Source organism: Pleurodeles waltl, chromosome 7 (assembly GCF_031143425.1).
Source record: "Pleurodeles waltl isolate 20211129_DDA chromosome 7, aPleWal1.hap1.20221129, whole genome shotgun sequence".
In the NCBI taxonomy this organism is placed as follows: Eukaryota; Metazoa; Chordata; class Amphibia; order Caudata; family Salamandridae; genus Pleurodeles; species Pleurodeles waltl.
This window is the reverse complement of record NC_090446.1, coordinates 647,310,193-647,334,479: the sequence shown is the minus strand read 5'-3', so window position 1 is coordinate 647,334,479 and position 24,287 is coordinate 647,310,193. Positions and strand designations below refer to the sequence as shown.

Genomic DNA, 24,287 nt, shown 5'->3' with positions numbered 1-24,287 from the left:
AAGAGGGGCGAGCTGTCCCAGTGGGGGAGCAGGAGCTTGGGGTTACAGCAGTTTATTTCCTGCTCAACGCGCGCGCCTCTCCCCTCCCCCTCCCCGTTGTTTGCACTGAGTTGACTCGCTGCTATGGGGGAATGACGTGCATTCACTTGGCAAAGGCCCAGGGAGGCGTGTCCTCCCTCGCGCCGCAGAGCACACTGACGTCAGGCAGTACCCCACGTGGCCCTGCCTCATTCACAAAAAAACAACAACCCCGCCTACCGCTTGATTCATATAAAAGGGAGCTCGGAGCGGAGAGAAGCCAAGCCAGAGCCAGCAGAACCCAAGGGTCTGAAACTGCTAAAAAGCAACACAAAAAAGGAAACTATTTTTAAAGCTGGCTCTTGGGACCTTTAATTCACCCAGCTACAATCTATTCAAGGCATCTAATTGAAACTTTTAAATAGAAATAAGGAGAGAGGAGACAAACACCTAGAAATTACACAGCTTGGATTCCACAAAGAAGAAAAAGGAGGGAAAATCAGAGCCGCCAGCCCAGTATCTGAAGACCGAAATTCGCGTTTTCCTGGACTGTTTACACACAAGGCTTGTGAAAAAAGACAACAAGCGAAGAAGTTTTGCGGGGTTTGTTTTTCTGAACGGAGCCCTTGTGACACGAGCCCTGCGCGACCATTGCCCTCCTCGGCGCTCTGAGCTGAGTATGGTCAATATGCAGGTGTGCGCCATGGACTGCCGTACCCTGGGTGCGCTGCTCGCGGACCGGGCCGCCTCCTGCCTGGTGCTGGACTGCAGGTCTTTCTTCGCCTTCAACTCGTCCCACATCCCGGGCTCCACCAACGTGCGCTTCAGCAGCATCGTGCGGCGCCGGGCCAAGGGCTGCATGGGCCTGGAGCACGTCGTGGTGTCCGAGGAGCAGCGGGAGCGCCTGCGGGCCGGGTCCTACCAGGCCGTGGTGCTGCTGGACGAGCGCAGCGAGGCCCTGGAGGCCCTGAAGAAGGACAGCACCCTCCTTCTGGCGGCCGGCACCCTGTGCCGGGAGTGCGCCGGCAGCAGCCTCTACCACCTCGCAGGTAGGTGGCGCTCAGCACCGTGCCAGGGAGGCACCTCTCGCCGGGGTGGGAGACGGAAGAGGGTACTTTGGACTGGGATATGGGAGCCGGGTGCCTGCTCAACTTGTCCTGGGCTGGGGTGTGAGATGCGTCTGCTGCTGTGAACTGTGCAGCAGGAGCCTGCGTTGTCAATAATTCGAGTGAATGTCATTGTACAAAATATTATATGGACGAGTGTCACTTTCATAATTGAATGACACTATCGGAACAATGTAAACGAATTGAATGAATTAAGTACACCGACTAATGTTGCCCTCCCATGTACATGAACGAATGTTGATTTAATAAGTGAATCTTACTGTTTGCAATTATGGATATACTGTCCATAGGAAAGAATGTTACCTCCGTGTATGATCAAACATTACTGTTCGTAGGAAGTAGTGCACAACAAGATTAGTTGTTTGTGTACACAGATAGTTGGCACAAATTTTAAGAATGAAAGTTGCCATTTTGACGACATTCCTGCGGGAAGTTGTTATTTAATTACTCGGATGTCTGGTGAGCTCTGTCTGGCTGGTACAAACTGGCAGCCGCTTCAGCTGTTGTTTTGAGAGTCGGGGGTCTGTACGCATGTGGTGGGAGGGTCGCACAAAAGGTTTTTTTGAATTTCCTGCAGTCTAACGGTCGCCTCTCTCTTGCTTTTGTTCCTTTCAGGCGGTTACGAAGCCTTCGCCAGCGAGTACCCAGAGCTCTGTACCAAGCCGTGCCCCCCAGCCGGGCTGAGCCTACCCCTCTGCGCCCCAAGCAGCCCCCCCAGCAGCGCGGACTCAGGGTGCAGCTCCTGCCCCACCCCCCTCTATGACCAGGTCAGTACATTCAGCAGAGCAAACGCGTTTAAAAACAGATATGAAGTAAACACTGCACTACAACACGTACCCCGTTTAGAAACACCTCACAAACAACGTGGTCCTTTCTAGGGATTTAATACGGTTGACACTGGAACCAGAAATAATTTCATTTTAAACTGGGCAGTTTGCTACAGTAAATTACGTCGATCCTATTTCACAGTAGTTTAGAATTGCCCACAAAATGCTCAATTTAATTCGTTTCACTTAAATCCCTAGCTATGACTAGTTTTTGATTATTAATTATTTATCATCTCATTTTGAATATTATAATTTTGAGAGGGATTATCCATTTGAAATGCTCATTTTATAGCTACAATAATTCCTCTTGATAAATCGGTGACTTGTTTTTAGAGGCATCACACATACTAACATTAATGTACGTCTGTATAGGTACAAGGCGTGCACTTTTCAGCAAACGCCATCAGTAGCAGACTATATATTTTAGTTCATGTTTTAAAATAATTTTGCTCGAATTATATACTTTATAGTGTAGTTTAAGATACATTTGCAGGTGTTAATATGTGAATTATATAATGTTTAAATATGTCGCTTTAATTAGGGGGTTCAAACCGTGGTAACATTTATAGCGCCTTGTGAATAATGTGTATGCTTTCGCTGTTAATACCCGTGCAGCTGTATTAATGGACTGTTTCATTTTTTTGTGTTCTCTAGGGAGGTCCCGTAGAAATCCTGCCCTTCTTGTACCTCGGCAGCGCCTACCATGCATCGCGGAAGGACATGCTGGACGCACTGGGTATCACCGCCCTCATCAACGTGTCCGCCAACTGCCCCAACCACTTCGAAGAGCACTTTCAGTACAAGAGCATCCCGGTGGAGGACAGCCACAAGGCTGACATCAGCTCCTGGTTCAACGTCGCCATTGACTTCATCGGTACGTTGGAGTACAGGCGCCGTAGTCTAAAGCGCTACCCACCCCTCCACTACACCTTTGCCCAAAACAGTTATGAGAGATGGGTGCACGTTGTAGGTAACATAGTGTTACTGTTCCCAATGCCCCACTGCTGTCTCTGCCCCCCATAGCCAGAACCTGGGTTTCAGGGTGTTTTTTTGGGGAGGGGGGTGTTTAGAAGTGAAATTTATTTTGGTCTTGTAAGTCCCCAGATGTTTTCCAGCCTACAGTATTTTTCTTGGGCCTCTTATTCTAGCTCCGTCATCCCCTTCTCCAAGCGTAAAGCAGAGAAGGGACATCTTTGGGTGTTTACTAGGTCTGAGGGACACGGGCACTGATGCTGGCAGAATAAAAATCTTGTGTTAGACTGTGAAGGTGGCATAGATCTGAAATGTAACCCGCTGCACGCCTTCTTTTCCCAGATTCTGTGAAGAACGCCGGAGGCAGGGTGTTTGTCCACTGCCAGGCTGGGATCTCTCGCTCAGCCACCATCTGCCTGGCCTACCTCATGAGGACCAACCGCGTCAAGCTGGACGAGGCCTTCGAGTTCGTGAAGCAGCGGCGCAGCATCATCTCGCCCAACTTCAGCTTCATGGGGCAGCTGCTGCAGTTCGAGTCCCAAGTCTTGGCGCCATCTTGTTCGGCAGAGGCGGGCAGCCCAGCCATCTCGTCCCTCGACCGCGGCACTACCACAGTCTTCAACTTTCCAGTGTCCATGCCCGTTCACGGGCCAGGCAATGCGCTGTCTTATCTACAGAGCCCCATCACCACCTCCCCGTCCTGCTAACGGCCACAGTGCTCTTTCGAGCAGACAATTGACTCATGTTGTTCAAAAAGTGCAATAACTTTCTTGTAAAAGGTGGACGTTTTCTTGTTGTCCTTAGTGCCTTGAATGGGCAGGTCCTATCGGGCTCTAAGCACACACTCCTTTAATTTCAACGTGCTGGCACTTCTTATTAGAACGTCAATGTTAAATGGGACAATATGACATCTCTCAACCGGCCTGCTATAATTTAGCGTGGCAATGCCTGCACTTATCAGAAGAGAGCTGGCACCGCGAGACGTTGAGAACCGCTGCTGCTTTTATGTTTGTTTTTACATGCACTGGTTATTTTATTTCGAGCTTCCCCATGTTGTGGCACCAAAACAAAATGGCGGCTGCACCAGAGACGCGCGGGCGAGGTCAATAAACCCTGACTTACACCAGATACATGCTGCCAGCATGTTCGTATGGGACCAGGACTGCCCTAAACCGAGACCTGTCGGTGTTTCACAACCCCTTGAATCCTTCTCTAAGCACTTCAGTGACTCTATTTGAAAGCTAAGACTGTGTCACTTTTTTCTTGTGTCAACCCCAGTCTGTGTATTTATTTCTATGTGTGTTTGGCAGCTGTAAACCCCAGCTTGTAAATTCTTTCACTTGCAAGGAATTGAAAATACCTCAGTATGTTTTGGTACTGTATTCCTGTAAATATGTATCGGCCGAGGAACGATTGTTTCGCCCGAGCACTGACAGCAGGGCCCCGGACTTAAGGGCCCTCGTGATTTTGCCAAGTGTTGTATATTTGATATTATTATTTATGAATCCATATAATATATTTCCTTTTATGAAGGAAGATGTTCTTTTTGTTACAAGACCTGAATTTTTATACGGATAAAATAAATTATGATATTTGTAACTAAGCTCAGTGTATTTGTTTGGGGACTTAATCACATTATGGCATCCACATGGATACAGTGGGTCCTTGTGTGCTTGTCTGTCCACAGATCGCACTGCCCATCTTTGCATCTATCTTGCTCATTCACATACCCATCGATTAATCCAGCCACAAAGCCCACCGACACCTGCTTTTCTGTCCTTCATACTGCTCAAGGTCAAACATAGGGAATTGTGTCAGAACGGAAACGATGGGGCGCTCTACACCTCATATACCGCTCGGGTTTCCAGAAAAGCTGATGTGACTGGAGGGGAGTCAGTCGCATATAAGGCGGCTTGTCTCTGCCCAGGCTCGATCGCCCTTTCAGCAGTTCCCGCCTCTCATGTCTCCCCATGCAGATCCCTTCCCTTCTGGGTGACTTGTTGCAGTGCTGGGGGTGGGGCGTAACAGGACAACAAAGACAACCCTGGAGACTAATGTGGGGCCTACCGTGCCCTCGCGCGCTGGCTTGAAGAGGAGAAGGGCCTAGCGCACTTACATGCCTTTCAGATCTTTGTGTGCTTCTTGCAAGGAAGGATTATTTTCCCCCGAGAATCTTTTAGCCCATGTCAACCTATACCTCTATCAGCACAATGTATAGTAGACGTTGGCTGATTCGTCCGAAGTGTCGTTTGTTGACAACAATGTGCCAATTCTGATAGGGCACGTGCTTTTTCATATGTGGCCATATATAATAACAACGGGTCGAACAAAAGGAGGGGGGCAAGGAGATTAATAAAGGTCCAGTGTACGACCTCCCATGAACATATCAAAAAGAGTACACTGTTCCTAAGAAGCAACGATGAAAACACAGGCTGTGCACTGGGAGTTCCAGTACTAGAAGGAGCAGGCCCTCACACATCCGTAGGATGTCATGCTTCATCATAGCAGGGCCAGTCTGACGTGGAGCAGGCCCTATGATGAAGCATGACATCCTACGGATGTGTGCGGGCCTGCTCCTTCTAGTACTGGAACTGCCAGTGCACAGTCTGTGTTTTCATCGTTGCTTCTTAGGAACAGTGTACTCTTTTTGATATGTTCATATATAATAGCGGACACATTGTTTACCTATCATAAAGCGCATAATTTAGGAACATAATTGTGTCTGTCATTAAAACTAATATCTTCGCTAAAGGAGGTATTCTTAGTTAATCTAATAATCTCAGTGTCCATAAATCATAAGTCATGGGTGCAGTTACTTTATGTTTTTTTCCATTTAATTTCACAAAAATTCTTCAAACTCCAACACTGCCACCACGTGTTTTGAGGTAAACACCTCCTGTTTCAAGGCATCAAAAAGAAGCTTATCAGGAAATATCTAATGTAGAACGAGGTCATCCATTCTACATTTTGCACTATACATATATCCCCCCAATGATTGTTCTCAGGAGTTTCCCTCAACAACGTAGCAAACTGGTTACAGCACACAAAATATTTTAGGAAGTCCTTGGATAAACTCTAGTCACCCACGTTAAGAAAGATGTGAGTGAATATGCACCTCACCAATGAGATTTGCTGCTTCATATTTAAGATGCCAGGCTCTTTTTCACCTTACACCAGTTTCTCAGAACTTGCATTAAAAGTAAAGCGTGCAGAGGTGTCCGAAACGGTGAGCTAATTTAAAGGCACAGTGGTGTCAAGCAGCCGGCAAATACATCATCTGACATCTATACACCACGCCCCAACATGTAGACACGTCTAAAGGCTCAGGTTATTCTAGCCTCCATGGTTTCAAAGAAGGTCCCAGAATAGCGCTGCCCTGTAGCTCTACACCAGCACCATGTGCCTCACCTCTTTATTTTGAGTCACCAGTGGGCCACCAGCGAGATCAGTATATGGCGACTGATGCAGAGGGCTGCCATACACAGTCCAACCACAGAAGACATAGGCCCGTATTTATACTTTTTTAGCGCCACATTTGTGCCACTTTTTGACGCAAAAACAGCGCAAACTTGCAAAATACAATTGCATTTTGCAAGTTTTCGCCGTTTTTGCTTCAAAAAATGACGCAAATGCAGCGCTAAAAAAGTATAAATATGGGCCACAGTGTCTGGGTGCACGCTCGACCTTACGTGCCCTATGGGTGACAGACCCGCAGAAGCCTTGCACAGCAGCGGGACCCATGACATCAGGATGCAGGCTCCCCAGGAAGGTCTTTCCCATCCCCGCCAGCAGCGCCAGCTGCAACCCTTTTCCAAAAAATACAATCAGAAGCTATGCTTATGATTGTTTTTTTGGTAAATGGGTTGGGGCCACAGGGATGACGAACAAAGAGGGGGAGCGCACCCCCCCTCAAAGCGCATGTGTGGTTGGCCAGCCGTCTGGGCACAGGACTCTCTCCAGCCCAGCAACAGGGCTGGAGAGAGCCTTCACAGGCTCCCAGTCTGCCTGGAAGCTCCCCCAGTCAATCCTGACGCTGCTTTGAGAAGCATCAGAATTGGGCGCAGGGCAGGCTGGAAGCCTGTGCCTGCGTGCAGTGAGACGGGATGAGGCAGAGGAGTGGCACGGGAGCGCAGGTAAGTGTTTTTTTATTATTATTTTTAGTTTCTCCCCCTCCCCTGCACGCGTTGCCCCACCCCTTTTAGTCTCCCCGAGCCGCAATTGAGACTCACCCCATCACACGCATGTGATCAGCCCCCCTCGTGCACACGTGTGATCAGCCCCCCTCGTGCATGCATGAGATCAGACTCCCCATTCTACTGTGTGCAGGCTCAGCCACCTGAGAACGCATGTGACCAGCTCTGATGAATCAGTGTGCAGCCACATCCATTGTGTCGGCCCAGCCTCCAGTGGGTGGGTTTCAAACTCTTCTGTGTGCAGCCGGCCACCTGCAGGGTTCAGTCTCACACCCAGCACGTGTGGTCATCGGACCACCCAAGGCTGTCCGTGCAGCAACCTGCAGGGTGCAATCCCGTTCTCTGGTGCTTGTATTGGCCCGACCCGAAAATCCTCTGTGTGCCTCACTAGTGGCTGTCACCATAAGCAACGAGGCTGGGTCCTGGGCCTATAATACCTTTTCGAAGAGGCTGGCACTGTGTGCCTGTCTAGAGCATAGTAACCTAGACTGGTGGCGAAGCTGCTGCAAATAACAAGGCCTTACGTGTCAAAGCTTGAATGCCAAAGAATCAACACAAGCAGCAGGTCTCCAAGTGACAGCAGCAGGGCTTTTGGAATTCTTTAGAATACTCTTAAGTGAGAATAGTGTCAGAACTCGTATGTTCACTAACTCATCTAACTATCCTTTCCTGTCAGTGAATTAAGCACCAGCTTCAGATATCTGTAACCTACATGTCACTCATGGCTTAATTGCACTGTCTCGGTTAAGGAGGAAAGCTTGCACTAGTCAACCCTGCTGGACCTATTCTGCAGGATATGAAAGATTGCACTTACTGCCTTCTGTGAGAGAAGGAAGCTTGCTTTGCTGCTGCCACACTGTCACTATTCTGTGAAGCAGAGAAGCTTGCACTGCTGCTGCTGGTTATTCCTGTCCTGTGAAGGAAGAAGATTGCGCTGATGTTACCAGGGAGAAAAGCTTGCACCGCTTCTGCGCAAGCAGTGCCTGTTCTACGAAGAGGGGTGTTTCCACTGCTGTTGTCTATTCTGGTAAAAACACAAAGGATCTTTTGATAGCACTTGCATAGCATGCCTAGCCCAGGCAGAAGCTTTTGTTGGACCCAGGGCAAAAAATTGTTGTTGGTTTTGTTGTAGAGGCCCTGGTTTCAATCACCGGTTCCCAGCTTTACCAAATCATATGAACCTGGGCAATTGCTTTTCCTCCCTCTGTCTCCATTTTTATGATCATCACATTTGTGGGCACGTTGAAATAATTCAGTTCAGAATGAGCACAGCGGAAAAACCTCTCTTGCATATGGTTTAATAGACCATGATGTTGTTTCATCTTTAACCAGGGCACTGGAATTATGCATCGGGGGAAGACCAATTCAGAAGGCAATATTGCCTAAATTGTGCGACAAGAGAAGACACATTACTTGGTATATTATGGCACATTTTGTGATGGTATTACTTCATTATTTTGTCACTTTTATACTTGTAATCACTGTCTGGGCATTGGGGGCACTTCATTTGTACCAGTTAACACCCAACTATAGTAATAAGCAACAGAAGGGTGGCCAGTCAACCTTTGCAACAGGCCTTCCACTGCACAGCAATACAATGCTATATTTTCAGTAACGTTTGAACAATTTGAACTAGAAACAACATTTTTTGTTAAAATCTGCAGATCATGCAGCAGATGATGGCCTATGTGTCATAAATGTGGCCAATCTATACTTGTGTGAAAAAGGTCACAAGCCCATAATTCCAGTGGTCCTGACTATAACAATAATGGGCTTGTACAGGAGGCACAAGCCAACTGACCTGTCTCTTGGGTTACTAATAACATTGTCATCAGGACAGAAGGAGGAAAGAATGTGATATCCATATAGGATCTGAATTATACAATGTCTAATCAGCAAATCTGGTTGAAATCCTAGCTTCCAAGCTCGACCAAACAGTGCGACCCTAAACAATTACTTTTCTTCACTGCATCTTTTTTTCATCCTCCTCACTTTTGAAAGCATCTTGAAATATTTCATTTCAGGATGCGCAATGTTCGAAAATCTTGCTTGTGTATGGTTTATTAGACCCCAATGTTGCTACAGGTATAAAAATAAAGACATATAGGAGAAACAAAACATCTGACTTGGCCCTTGATTAGTTAAACAACATTGTTAGAGCAAAAAGAGTGTGTTTCACTAATTCTGATAAAGGCCACTCTGCAGTTATATATTTTAAGGTGCTAAAGCAAAACAATCCAAAATATAATTTTTCACATCAATGTTGGTACCCCAGCTCTAAATAAAGTGGCAGTCATTGACACTTGCAGCAGGGTAGAGTGTCCAACTGAGCAAAGAGCTATTTTCCTCAGCCTTCAGGGTACTACTTTTCCACATAGTGTGCAACACAGATGGGGCCGTGGAGAATTATTGAACCCGTCCGTCACCGCCTTACCAGCACTGCCCTGTTGCCACTGGTGGCGAGGCAGTAGATGCTTTAGTGCTAGGAGCGTATTTGGCGGTCTCAAGACATATGCATTCCCACAGCCCGCACCCTATAAGCTGTGAGTGTGGCTTAGCAGCACTGGCGTGGCCTTTGTTCATAGCACAGGCTACCACTGCAGCGATTGCTAGACATGCTGAGAGCCGCGCCAATAGCGTGTCACAAGGCCTCTTCAAGGAGCCGGGCTGGAGGACACTTGTCCCATTGCACCTCCTTCTGAGGCTGATGAAAATGACCTATGAAGCAGGCACTGTGTCACAATATTTGGTGTGAGGTCTCTATATATTTCTTGAGAAGACCCCTGCCTTCAATGGGGCATATACTTGAGCACAAAAACATGTAGATGAAAAAGAGAATAAGGGTCTTTTACTCAGCCCTTCTGTGTTTAGTCTTGTATTAGGGAGGCAGCGGTGAACAACATTTTTAGCTCCCCGCATACAAGTTTAATATACATCTGACAGTTCAAAAAGGTAGAACATAAATGTCGACATATGTGACATAACGTCACCCAAACAAGGGAAGCTCTAAGAAGGTTACTATACAACCAGTAAACAGTAGTACGCTCAAATTCTTCCCAGTTCAAGATATGAAACCCACTGATGAAGCATGCAATACTAGTTAGGTGAGCAGTCATCCTATACAAGTACATAAATGCACGGTAATTGCATTTTTTTTCCAGGAGTTTTTTATGTCATATATGTTTATGTTTGTTTATGGAAATCATGCAGCAGTCCTTTAGTGCCCTCACTCACTCTGTAGTGTGTTGTACTTGTCCTGTATATGTGAGAATCATGTCACTTTCCTTCTGCCACCTGTCCTTGTCATTTGTGTTAGGGAAGGTTGCGCTGCAGCTGTTCATGTTGCACTTATTTTGTGTTGTGAACTTCAGTATAACACTGCACATAAGAAACAAGTCCCATTGCCAGTGAGTAGACAAGTGAACCCTCTCTAAAAATTCTGAGTTTACTTTTAGTTTTACACCTGAGACAAGCAGTTTTTGAAATGGAGTAGGCCACTTGTAACATAGCTGGGAAGGGACTGCATGTCATGTATACATTCTCCAGCACATTCAGCTGTTTTAGATAACATCACTTTGCATGCTGTGGTTTAGAGCCCATGATGAAACTGGTAAATTCAAAACTACAAGCCTCACAATGCAACATGCTGTTGGCTGAAAAAAAGCAAAAATCAATGAGGACATCCTATGTTGCAGCGCCAAAACGCAGAGTTGTGAAATGCAAAATAAAATGTTGTTTCTGGCTTTCACCTTCTCTACTTCTCGCCTAATCTAGCACATGTGCTGACTCTTGGGACTCCTCATCCCTACTTCTCATCCCTGCTTCTCATCCATCATTCTTGCTTCTCTTCCATCATCCCTACTTCTTATCCATCATCCCTACTTCTCATCCATCATCCCTGCTTCTCGGCCATCACCCCTGCTTCTCATCCATCATTCCTGCTTCTCTTCCATCATACCTACTACCTATCCATCATCCCTACTTCTCATCGATCATATATCATCCGTACTTCTCATCCATCATCCCTACTTCTCACCCATCTTCCCTGCTTCTCTGCCATCATTCCTGCTTCTCATCCATCATTCCTGCTTCTCATCCATCATACATCATCCCTACTTCTCATCCATCATTCCTGCTTCTCTTCCATCATCCCTTCTTCTTATCCATCATCCCTCCTTCTCTGCCATCACCCCTGCTTCTCATCCATCATCCCTACTTCTCATACATCATCCCTGCTTCTCATCCATCATCCCTACTTTTCATCCATTATATATCATCCGTACTTCTCACCCATCATCCCTACTTCTCATCCATCATCCCTGCTTCTCTGCCATCATCCCTGCATTTCTGCCATCACCAATGCTTCTCATCCATTATCCCTACTTCTCATCCATCATACATCATCCCTACTTCTCATCCATCTTCCCTACTCCTCATCCCTGCTTCTCATCCATACTTCTTTTCCATCATCCCTACTTCTTTTCCATTGTTCCACTTATTCCTCATCCCTGCTTCTCATCCATCTTCCATCATTCCTACTTCACATACCTCATCCATCATCCCTACTCCTCATCCATCATCCCCACTCCTCATTCCTCATCCCTCAGTCATACAACACATTTTCAGTTTTGTGAAACACACCTTCATATTGAATGGTTGGCAACAGCCAATCAGAGTTATGAGAGATGGCTACATTCGATTTCACTGAAAAGCAGCCTTCTCATTGCATGTGCTTGGTGAAGACGGAGAAAAGAAAATGCAACTGTGTGTATGTAGCCAGTGAATTGAAGACTGTACCCACCAGGTCTATTTGCGACCCACCGGGAATCGCAAAAGAAACTCAATGGAGTTTCTTACATTTGGAATTGCGATTCCATAATTGCGATTCACATGGAACCGCAATTAGGGAATCACAATTCCAAATATACGTACATGTGGCCCTAAATCTGTAGAATAAAGAACTTCACCTGTGGTGATTGTGGCTACTTTTGAGTGATAAAGCAGTCCCTCATGGATTACTATGAAAGCATCCTTAAGGCCAAAATTATTCATCAAACAGCCAATGGCATTAGGTGAGGCAGTCCTTAGGGGGATGCCAAAGCCAATCCATCTATATTTTAAAGACTTATTAACAATAGGTCCTGGAGACAACTTCACTTTCAAATAAAAACAAGCATTTGCAATGCAATAGGTCTCACATATGCTTGAATTAGAGCTATTCGTGTTGTATATGCATACCTGGACTTTTCTTGCCACATAAATTGGACAACCCTGCCACATAATTTGGTCCTCTCTGATACATAATTCTAGTGGCTCTGCATAAAACGAACATATAACGAACGTACTTCCATTTACCTTCTTCCTCTATCTGCCGCAAAAAATGAATTTATTGCCATTATTTATTATACATTGTTTATATTATTATTTTGCCCCTCCACAACCTAGTGTGGGGACTTAGAGATGACCTAGACAGAAAGAGCCGATCATGTGGTGAGTTATGGTAAAAAGAAAATAGCAAAATGAATGTCCTGCAAACCAAGTGCAACAAATATTGTAGTTTCTTGACTGTAATGCTCAGAACAGCCCCTAGATGTCACCAGTATGAAAATAACACTTGTAAGAAGAATGGTGAGGGCATAACTACACGAAAACAGAATAGCAGAAAATAATGCAGTGTAACTACCCCAAGAGAGCATAGTGCCATACACATTTCAGGCCTACTATAATATTATTACAAACAAGGCCTTTAAAACACAAACTACTCCTAGCTGTGGAACAAAAGTTCCAGCCATGAGTGATCTTAAAAAGACACTGAATAGTGGGAGAAGTTACAATTTTGAGGTCCCCCCACAACCTAGGGTGGAGCCCCAGATATGACATAGATAGAAAAAGCAAACAATGCTGAGCAGTTTGGTGGTGGTCCCATTGTTGTAGGACCACCACAGGCTGAGTTATGGGCAAAAATGTCTTGAAAAAGAAATGCCCTGCAAAGCATTATGGGGAGAGTTTCACAAGTGCCACGAATATTGTAGTATCAGCTCTCCTGCTGTGCCTGGACAGCCGCTTTCAGGTTTTCTGTGTTTATTTGTGTTGTAAATGCTCCAGTTTGTATATTTTGCAACTGCTAAATTTGTAAAGTGGTCCTCATGTAAACCGCTCCTCTGATAGAGGCCGCGCTATGTGAAGCTTCACATAGTCATGTAAAGCGCTCCTCTGATTGAATTCACACTATATGAAACTTCAGCGCTCCTCAGATCGAGTTTGCGCTATATGAACCTTTTAAAAATGAAATATTAAATAAATTAAATAAAAATAACCCCCTCCAGCTTGCAGCCTTTGTGTACAGACACCACAAAGAAACAGCAGCGTGCCCAAAACAAGGAAGCAGAAGAAACAACATATGCCCACGAAGCGCGGAGCAGCGAGGCAAAAGAAAAATATAGGCCCAGATTTATTGTGGCCTTGAACCATTATAACGCCACATTGGTTTCATTTTTTTACGGTTATGAGGCACTGGAAGGGCAAAATAGCTGCACCATATTTACAAAGTGGTGCGATGTGTGCATTGCGCCATTTTGTAATCCCTTGCACCACATTATGCCTGCGCCCGGCATAATGTATGCAAGGAGGGTGTTCTGTCGGAAGGGGGGCATATAAATGGCGCAAGGCAATCCTTTGCACCATCTTTATCTGAATTTTTTAACGCCTGCTAAGTGCAGGCTTTAAAAAGAGGCTCCCATTGATTACAATGGGCCTCTGGGTGTTTTGTAGGATTAGCGTCATCATTTTTGGTGCTAATCCTGCAAAGCGCTGCAGTAGCATCCCAAATTATGACACTAGTCACCGTAACCACCGCCATGGTGCGCCATATTTTAAATACGGTGCTACCATGGTGGTGTTAGGGGGGGCGCTAAATGGCGCACTGGGTGCAGCGCCAATTTTCATAAATCTGCCCCATAGTGCGCCACACTAACATATCTAGATCTTAATACAATAATCCATGTAATAGGGTCAGTCTGCAAGGCATAACAAAGCAGCCTCAAGGTGGAAAAAAAGTAAAGCATTTACCTACAAAATCAAGGGAATTTTGAAAGGCAGATCTAGGAACGAATGAAAGAGACTGGCATGAGATGGGCACGGTTAAAGCCCACCAATAAGATTAAGAGCAGTGCTTATGCGCTGCTAAACTGGACCTAAAAACAAAAACGTTTGTTTTCTATTGGTATTGGATGTGTGATACAAATCATGTAATGTGAGATGATTCTGTATAATTTTGAGCTGTAAAATAGGACACAATGCATTGCAACACAACCTCTTAATAGGGTGGAATGATACACCAAACAACCATTAATTTGAGGTGAGACTAATGCTCATCTGGAAGGAGCCATTTGCAATAACTGTTAAGAATAGGTCAGGCAGAGAGCTGTGCTGGCAAACCAGACCATAAAACTTGGGGACCCTGCACAATTTTTAAAAAACAAATTAAGCACTCAGGGACTTAATTACCAGTGGTGCGCCTGTGCAATGGTACTGGGGCCCACAGGTCTAAGGAGCCCAACGAGTGCCTTGCCTGGGTACTCTTCCTTGAGGATAGAGGAGGGATTTGGGTCGAAGGTGTAGTACAGCAAAAGACGAGCGAGGATCAGAAGAATAAAAAGAAACCAGAGCAAGCAGGAGAGAAAAACAAGAAATGCCAATAGGACTTTTATTGGCTGCGAGCCTTGGGGCTTCGTCAATGCTTGTTTTCTTTTTTTTAAATGTTTTGTGCAAAACATTTGTTTGAAGAAACCATCAGGCTCTTGTTAACGTCCCCCCACAAAAAAATTGACTAAAGGCAAAAATATATATATTTTTATATGTGTATGGGCTCACATACAGTGAAGTCGGTCAGTGACCGAAGTGGACATACCCATTGCCCCATGTTGTATGCTGTGATGAGCAAAAGAACATTGGAATAACACAATAACAGACCATCAGATGAATATGACTTGCTGAAAGCCCCTCTCAGGCAGTATATTATACAAATAATTTTTGAAATAAATCAAAACGTTTTAGCTAAAGCCATACCTAAAATAAATAGCAAAACAATAGAAGAGAGCACAAAGTGAATGAAACAAGAAAGACAATGGAAAAAACAAAACAGAAATAAAGGCGGGTGCAAATTTGAGGGGCAATAAACAGAACAAAATGAGTTTGCACTTAGTTTTTCCACAGCAGTGGCTTTAAACTTCAGCACGTGGCCACACTGGCAGTAAGACACACTGGTTCACTTTGCAGCTGATGATGCACAAAGTCAAACTGAGTAACTAAAGTAGGCCTGGGAAAAATGCTCAACCCAGTCCTGCTTCCCTCTTCTCCTCGCGCATTCTCTCACTTTCCATCCATTCGCTCTCTCTCTCCTTCTTTCCTTCATCTTCTCTGATTTCATACTCTCTGCCTTCCTGCTCATACTCTCTCTCATACTCTCTCTCTCTCTCTCTCACTTCCCACCTACTGTGCTCACAGATCCAGTTAATAAAGGAATGGATTCAGACGTTGCAATCTATGATGATTAAAAGGTCCTTGGTATGATATCATGAGGATTCCTACAGATTACAGTAAAGGTTGTAAACGATGAATTAATAATCTTGCACTTGAAACATCTTTTAGGTGTTTAGAAGTGTAATTATTATTATAGTTTAGCTGTGCCATATTTGTGCAGAGACAACATTTTATTAATATGGATGCTGTTTTATGTTCTGTTCATCTTGCTCCTGCCCATTACCCCTCCCAAACAATTTCGCTCTGCGACTTCTCTCCCCACAGTCTTCGCAGAGCATAGGATTATGAATAAAACTTGCTCCATATACTTAAAGCATCATTCTGAAGGATACCTCAGCTGGAAGGTCTGATGTAGACTGCTAGATACACTAGTGTATGAGTCCTTATTTGAAAATATTTCTTATTGTGTTGTACATCCCAGAGTTGTGTTGTTGCTGTTGTCTTTTTTCCTTATAAATGGGTCAGTGGTATATTTTATATTTTTGTTGAGGCGATTTTTATACTGATTTGCTCAATATGTGCTATTACTAGTCACTCCATGCTGAATTTGCAGTTTTTGCTTATTATCTATTGATAAAATGTATATAAATACCCATGGTTATGGGGTAAACCAGAGGTTTTCCTGAACATTCATTAGCTGGGGTCTCTGTGTCTTCAATTTAAGATTTTTGTTCAGATTTCTGACTATGTACTTTGTATCTGAGCCTTCATAGCATATATTTTGCATTTCTCTGTACTGCCTATTTTGAGATTTTTTGTAATAAAACCCTTTGTCTTTTCATTGATCTAAAACTCGGTTATTGAGTGATCTGTAGCACTATTTTGTGCTCATTGTCAGGCAGAGTGTGTGGCAGATAAAGTTAGCACTTGCGGCTGCAAATTTTGATAGAGAGGAAGGCGTAGGCCTTTGAACCTTTATGAGGCATATTTAAGTGAAGGCCAACAGCCAGGTGTGATCCCAAGTTATTCCCTTGGACTGTGTTGTGCGTCAGTCAGAACTGGAGCCACTCCTGATGTAACAGACTGTCACTTGGACAAAGGGGAGTAGAGTTGAGAGAGAACTTTAAAGGAGCTGACAAGCAAAGCCTGAATTTCAAAGGATCAGACACTAAATCAAAGTTCTGTCTGGAGTTGGACTATAAAGAGGGAGAATGAGACCCACAAGTGGTTCAACAGCACTGTTCAGCAGAAGAGAAGATCCCCACAACATCCCTTTTCTGGAACCAGGACTCAGGAACAAGTTCTATTAGCCTCCCGCTTGGTGAGGAAGCAAAATGTCCTACAGGGGCCAAAATAGAGAACCACAACTTTTTAGACTCCAGCCTTTAACGATTGACTTCTGTATGGAACTGCACAAAATGTTCTGAAAAATGTCCTGTAGCTGCATACACTACGAGAGCCAGATTATGTGCAGAGCCACCCATGATGACTGAAAAAATAGTGATTAAAAATATTTTTGGGAGGATTGAAGAGGTTAACAAATGAGCTATATAGTCTGATAAATAAAATTGAAAAAGGACCAAGGGGTGGCGGTCAACAGAGGAGCAGGTGTGGGGAGGAGGGTAAAAGCAACACACGATGGAAACTGAACAAAAGTGTGGGTGGAGAAATACACAATGAAGAACAACACGGGGTGCGGGGGTCGGAGAATTTGGCAAGTAAAAGAACAAAAGAGATAGATAGAGAGCAGCACATGAGGGAGACAGCAAAACAAGATGGTGGGATAAACACACTAGGACGACAGCCATAGGGAGTGCAGCATAATTTGGGTGAGAAGCACAAGAGAGAGAGAGCACAAGCAGCACACGAGGAACAGAGTAACAGAGTGTATGGGGTATTTGGCGGCAGAGACGCACATGTGGCAGAGAGCTGGAAAGCACATGCAATCTTTTGGAGTTCTTCACAGAAAAGAAAAAAGGCGTTCTCTACAAGTGAGCACTGGAAGGAAACAAGTTAGCTAATCAAAAAAATTGGTAAATGGACTTTGGTCCAGGAGGGGGATACATACAACAAGAGGAAAGCAAGCCACTGAATAAGAAGCAAGTAAATGAGAATAACAACAAAATTAACCCATAGAAAGCAATGGGTTGGCTGTAAGTTCACAATAGGTGTATCGCAAGTAGATACCTTCCACTGTCCAGCAGGCAAAACCTAAAAAGGCTTTCCTGTGCCACCAGACACTGCATGCCCTACACCAAATGGTTCTAGTGAGAGCTTTAGGAGTGAAAGCACAATACATGTGGCCGACAAGCTGGGTGAAACACTTATGGAGGATTTCAAATTCCTTATGCCCATCAGTCTGTGATGTAAAAGGACATTGCAAAATAGTTAGAAAATGTAGAAGTGATGATTTAGCAATCTTGACAACTTTATGATGATTATAGCCAGAACTCGACCTCTTGAGAATTTCCAAGCATGCTGTCATTCTGAGGTGCGCTGACTTGCTTGATTTAGATGCAGAATTCCTTATCAGACAGAATTTGCCCTACTATTCCAGGATGTACCTGTATAAGTGGCAGCAGTAATTCAGGGGGGAGTGGATAAATACTCTCTATTCAGAGATTTAGGGCATAATGTGGGAATCGATTCCCGCATATGTTAAGTATGAGACATATTTGAGAGCTCTAGAGTTGAGACTGAAAGAAGTGCATGTTTTTACAGTGCCTGTTACTGGGTTGGAAAAATATCCAGACTACTCGACCATCTAATCCTTGGCCTCTTTGCAGAGTACAGCAAGAGATGTTGCAGATAAGGAAATGATTACCCCACCGGCCCATTCCCTCAATTTTCCCTCCTTGTTCCACACTCACCCATCCCATCTCACGCTTAGTGAGGCCAGATGGAGCATATGCTGACCAGATGACTCTTGAGACAGAATGATGGTCACATATGGGCCCATTGAAATTCTGATTCTATAAAAACTACAGCTGACCTCATTGCACGCAGGGTGACATAGAGGGGACAGCATCCTAGTGTTGCTCCCCTGCTAAGATGGTAGCTGAGCACAAGGAGCCACCACAGGTAAAGAGGGTTGGTCACCCCATAGTTTTTATTGTTTCAGGCACCAGGAGTGGAGGAGTAATGCCAAGAGGTGTAGGGCTGGCTGTACTTAATGGGAATGTGAGGGAAGCAGAGGTAGGGTTGGTTATTGCATAGTGACATCACCGAGGCTTGGCAGAGTTACATGACAATCCAAAAGCTTTAAACAACTAAAAGGCATTCATTTAGTGAATCTTGGAGCCTAACGCAATCCCTCAGGTCACTGGGAGTCATTACAGTGGGGCCTGGGATGACGTGATGGCGATTCTTAACCCCTTTAATGCGGCACACTACCTCCCTGGTGCGGGTCACGACCAGTGGCCGACACCAGGAAGGGGGTTAATAAATCCTCTGGTGCATCGCACCCGAGGTGTTTTTTTTTTAATACCCGGGAGACATGGAAGCTTTTACGTGTCTCCCCCTGCCCCCCACCCGCCCCTTTGTGACAGCGCACTGACGTCACCTAGTTGATTTCCCCATCGGAGCAGGAAGCGGCCATAAGGCCGCTTCCTGCTCCGATGGGGAAAACGGCCCCAAACGGCCATCCCCACGTTCGGGAAGGCCTCGTAAGAAAGGGGAGATTCTCCCCTTTCTTACGAGGCCTTCCTGAAAGTGTTTCCTGGCCCCCGATCGCAGCACAGCTGCGATCGGGGGCCAGGAAACACCACTAGACACCAGGGATTTCACTTGGGGGGGTCGTCCCCCTCGGAAAATGGGCCAGCCCCCTCCCCCCCCTCCCCCCCGGGGCATATTTTTTTTAACAAAAGGTAGGTGTCAGAGCGATCGCGCCCCCCCAGGGGCGAAATTTTATTTTAAAAAAAAATGAATACAAAAAATAAAAAGAAATGGACAAGGGGTCGTCCGTGGGCAGGGCGACCCCAAGTGGGGGAAATATTTTTTTTTAGTTGTTGTAGGGTTTCCCTGGGGCTCATTTTGGCCCCCATGGAAACCATACAACTACTAAAAAAAATATATATATATAGATCTATATATATAGATATATCTATGTAGATATATCTATCTTCATGTATAGATCTATAGATAGATCTATATATATATATATATATCTATGTAGATATATCTATATATATATATATATGCATATATATATATATATATATATATATAGATCTATCTATGTAGATAGATGTAGATATATGCATATATATATATATATATAGATCTATCTATAGATCTATCTATGTAGATAGATATATCTACATAGATATATATATATATATCACTTTTGTCAATACATGTGTGGTTTCCCTGGGGGCTGCGATCGTCCCCCAGGAAAACTAGACCCACATATAAAAGTGATCTATATATATATATATATATATATACATATATTTGCCACCAGTTGTCTTGCAGTTGCAGCTTGCGTCTTCAAAGCAATGCACATACTTCAACTGACGCATTTCAAATGTAGCTTTTAGGCAGCAATAGAAAAGTCAAGTAAGTATTGTGATTATGTTTCTGCTACAAAAGGATCAGACTTTTGTCTAGTGGCAGTTTTAGTGCCATAAAGAAGCGCAGAAGGTTTATATTCCTACTGCAAAGAGCAAATCTGTATTTTATGTAAATAGCTGAGTACATTAGTAAAGTCAGCCATTACCTGTGCTATAATACAAATGAAATGTATGTGCGGGGTGGGAGATGGCTATGGAGAGATGAAGGGCACTTTTGCTGGGTGGTAATGAGGGAATCCGAGGAGGAGGGAGTGGGAGCACCAATAATGATTGTTGGACTGGGCGCAAGAGGTGCTAAAGACTGTGACGAATGGTATGTGACAAGGTGTTTTTTGAGTGTCTTGAAAGAACGTGCTGAAAGAACGTGCTGGTTCAGGTAAGGTGGCCTCTACTGTTGCACGTATCTCACACACACCATCGATTTTGTGACTGTCTACGTAGGCAAGTGTTTTAGAGCAACAGTTTAGCCAATAGCAGAGATGGCATCTTGATGGATGACTGCTGCTGTCACTCGGGTTATAGAGGACAGCTCTGACATAGGATCAGAGACTGAGACATCAGATACTGAGACAGCATCTGAGGGATAGGACAATGGTGCAGACTCTGTGAGTGATTTTTCAGTCGGAGGAGTCCCATTCGATAACTCCTCTTCCAGTAAATTATGAGGGAGGTGATGAGGACAGTCCTGCTGTCCCTTCGCAAGCACAGTCTGTGCAACGGGGTAATAGTGGGTTAGCCCAACCCAGAGAGCAGGTGAGTGTGGCAGCAAGCAGAGAGAGAGAGTGCTCTCTTGGGAGTTCCCCAATTTATTTAAGCCCTAAATTCCACCGCCCAAATTGTATTGTGGAGACATCAAAATTATCTATCACAAAACAAAATAGTTTTGTAAGGCAGGCAGCTGTGTTTTTGGTCCTGGGTTCGGCCGCCATATAGAGAAACATACTAAACCCAAACATTTCTGGAAACTAGACATCCGGGGGAGTCCACAGAGGTGTGTCTTGTGTGGATTCCCCAAAGTTTTCTTACCCAGAATACCCTGCAAAGCTGAAATATTGAATAAAAACTCTATTTTTCTTGCATTTCTGTCACACAAACTACAGGAATATGCTGGGATCCACAAAATTCCTACCACCTAGTGATTCCTCACCTGTCCTGATAAAAACACTACCCCACTTGAGTGCCTATACTTAGTGCCTGCGTCAGGAATGGATCACCCCAGGGTCAACAGCTGCCAATTGGGAGGACCAACCTTGACCGTTGTGTGATCTATTCCTGTCGCGGGCACCAGGCCTACCCACACAAGTGAGGTACCAATTTTATTGGGAGACTTGGGGGAACGCTGGGTGGAAGGAAATTTGTGGCTCCTCTCAGATTCCAGAACTTTCTGTCACCGAAATGTGAGGGAAAAGTGTTTTATTTAGCCACATTTTGAGGTTTGCAAAGGATTCTGGGTAACAGAACCTGGTCAGAGCCCCACAAGTCACCCCATCTTGGATTCCCCTAGGTGTCTAGTTTTCAAAAATGCCAAGGGTTGCTAGGTTTCCCTAGATGGCGGCTAAGCTAGAGGCCAAATTCCACAGCTAGGCACTTTGCAAAAAACAGGTCTGTTTTCTTTGGAAAAATTTGATGTGTCCACGTTGTGTTTTGGGGCATAACCTGTCGCGGGCGCTAGGCCTACCCACACAAGTGAGGTACCATTTTTATCGGGTCACTAGGGGGAACGCTGGGTGGAAAGAAATTTGTGGCTCCTCTCAGATTCCAGAACTTTCTATCACCAAAATGTGAGGAAAAAGTGTTTTTTAAGTCACATTTTGAGGTTTGCAAAGGATTCTGGGTAACAGAACCTGGTCATAGCCCTACAAGTCACCCCATCTTGGATTCCCCTAGGTGTCTAGTTTTAAAAAATGCCAAGGTTTGCTAGGTTTCTCTAGGTGCCGGCTGAGCTACAGGCCAAAATCCACAGCTAGGCACTTTGCAAAAAACAGGTCTGTTTTCTTTGGGAAAATGTGGTGTGTCCATGTTGTGTTTTGGGGCATAACCTGTCACGGGCGATAGGCCTACCCACACAAGTGAGGTACCATTTTTATCGGGAGACTTGGGGGAACGCTGGGTGGAAGGAAATTTGTGGCTCTTCTCAGATTCCAGAACTTTCTGTCACCGAAATGTGAGTAAAAAGTGTTTTTTTGGCCAAATTTTGAGGTTTGTAAAGGATTCTGGGTAACAGAACCTGATGAGAGCCCCACAAGTCACCCCATCCTGGCTTCCCCTAGGTGTCTAGTTTTGAAAAATGCACAGGTTTGGTAGGCTTCCCTATGTGCCGGCTGAGCTAGAGGCCAAATCTACAGCTAGGCACTTTACAAAAAACACGTCAGATTTCAATGTAAAAAATGTGATGTGTCCATGTTGCGTTTCCTGTCGCGAGCATTAGGCCTACCCACGCAAGTGAGGTACCATTTTTATCGGGAGACTTGGGGGAACACAGAATAGCAAAACAAGTGTTATTGCCCCTTGTCTTTCTATACATTTTTTCCTTCCAAATGTAAGACGGTGTGTAAAAGAGACGTCTATTTGAGAAATGGCCTGTAATTCACATTCTAGTATGGGCACCCGGGAATTCAGAGATGTGCAAATATAACCACTGCTTCTAAACACCTTATCTTATGCCCATTTTGGAAATACAAAGGTTTTCCTGATATCTATTTTTCACTCTTTATATTTCAGCAAATGAATTGCTGTATACCCGGTATAGAATGAAAACCCATTGCAAAGTGCACCTCATTCATTGGCTCTGGGTACCTAGGGATCTTGATGAACCTACAAGCCCTATATATCCTCGCAACCAGAAGAGTCCAACAGATGTAACGGTATATTGCTTTAAAGAATCTGACATTGCAGGAAAAGTTACAGAGTAAAACGTGGAGAAAAATGGCTGTTTTCAGCTCGCTTTCAATATTATTTTATTTCAGCTGTTATTTTCTGTAGGAAAACCTTGTAGGATCTACACAATTGACCCCTTGCTGAATTCGGAATTTTGTCTACTTTTAAGAAATGTTTAGCTTTCCGGGATCCAGCATTGGTTTCACACCCATTCCTGTCACTAACTGGAAGGAGGCTGAAAGCACCAAAAATAGTCAAAATGGGGTATGTCCCAGTACAATGCCAAAATTGTGTTGAAAAATGTGGTTTTCTGATTCAAGTCTGCCTGTTCCTGAAAGATGGAAAGATGGTGATTTTAGCACCAGAAACCCTTTGATGATGCCATTTTCAGGGAAAAAACCACAAGCCTTCTTCGGCAGCCCTTTTTTCTCATTTTTTTTTAAAAAACTAAATTTTCACTGTATTTTGGCTAATTTCTTGGTCTCTTCCAGGGGAAACCACAAACTCTGGGTACCATTAGAATCCCTAGGATGTTGGGAAAAAAGGACGCAAATTTGGCATGGATAGCTTATGTGGACAAAAAGTTATGAAGGCCTAAGTGCGAACTACCCCAAATAGCCAAAAAAGGGCTCAGCACTGGGGGGGGGGGGGGGGGGGGGGGGAGGGGGGTGGGAGGGGGAGGCCCAGCAGCTAAGAGGTTAATCTCTTAAGGGACGGTTGAAATCCTCAGCAACTGTGGAGACTGGACGGGGTCTCGCTCAGACTTGTGAGAAGCATGGCAAAAAAGTAAAGAGTAGGGTGGCAACCCTTTGGAAATGAACGAGCTGTGAAGAATCTAAGGCCCATATTTATACTTTTTGACGCAAACCAGCGCTGGTTTGAGTCACAAAATTTACCGCCAGCTAACGCCATTCCAACATGCCAGGCGGGCGCCTTATTTATGGATTGACGTTAGCCGGCACTGCAGGCTGGTCAGAGTAAAAAAAAAAAGACTCTAACCAGGCAGCGCAGGCGTAGGGGAAAATGGGGGTTGTGCGTCCAAAAATGGTGCAAGTCAGGTTAGAGTCCACAATCTTGGCTCTAACCGGACTTGCGCCATTTTTTGACACACAACCCCCATTGAAATGACTCCTGTCTTAGCAAAGACAGGAGTCATGCCCCCCTGCCCAATGGCCATGCCCAGGGGACTTCTGTCCCCTGGGCATGGCCATTGGGCCCAGT

The 24,287-nt window shown here is 44.8% G+C and overlaps 1 protein-coding gene across 1 annotated transcript; it reads left to right on the top strand.

Annotated features, from left to right (window-relative positions):
- The first annotated feature begins 300 nt into the window (after positions 1 to 300).
- DUSP1 (dual specificity phosphatase 1) lies at positions 301 to 4,543 on the top strand. The gene is made up of 4 exons (XM_069244647.1): positions 301 to 1,067; positions 1,761 to 1,912; positions 2,627 to 2,846; positions 3,287 to 4,543. The coding sequence occupies exons 1-4, from the start codon at positions 698 to 700 to the stop codon at positions 3,649 to 3,651; spliced, it is 1,107 nt and encodes a 368-aa protein (XP_069100748.1). The 5' UTR covers positions 301 to 697; the 3' UTR covers positions 3,652 to 4,543.
- Positions 4,544 to 24,287: the final 19,744 nt, after the last annotated feature.

Excerpts from the sequence above, each read along its gene's own strand:
- DUSP1 (XM_069244647.1), top strand. The coding sequence starts at position 698 with ATGGTCAATATGCAGGTGTGCGCCATGGACTGCCGTACCCTGGGTGCG. Across the intron at positions 1,913-2,626 it reads CCACCCCCCTCTATGACCAG|GGAGGTCCCGTAGAAATCCT; the intron begins GTCAGTACATTC and ends TGTGTTCTCTAG. Across the intron at positions 2,847-3,286 it reads CGTCGCCATTGACTTCATCG|ATTCTGTGAAGAACGCCGGA; the intron begins GTACGTTGGAGT and ends TTCTTTTCCCAG.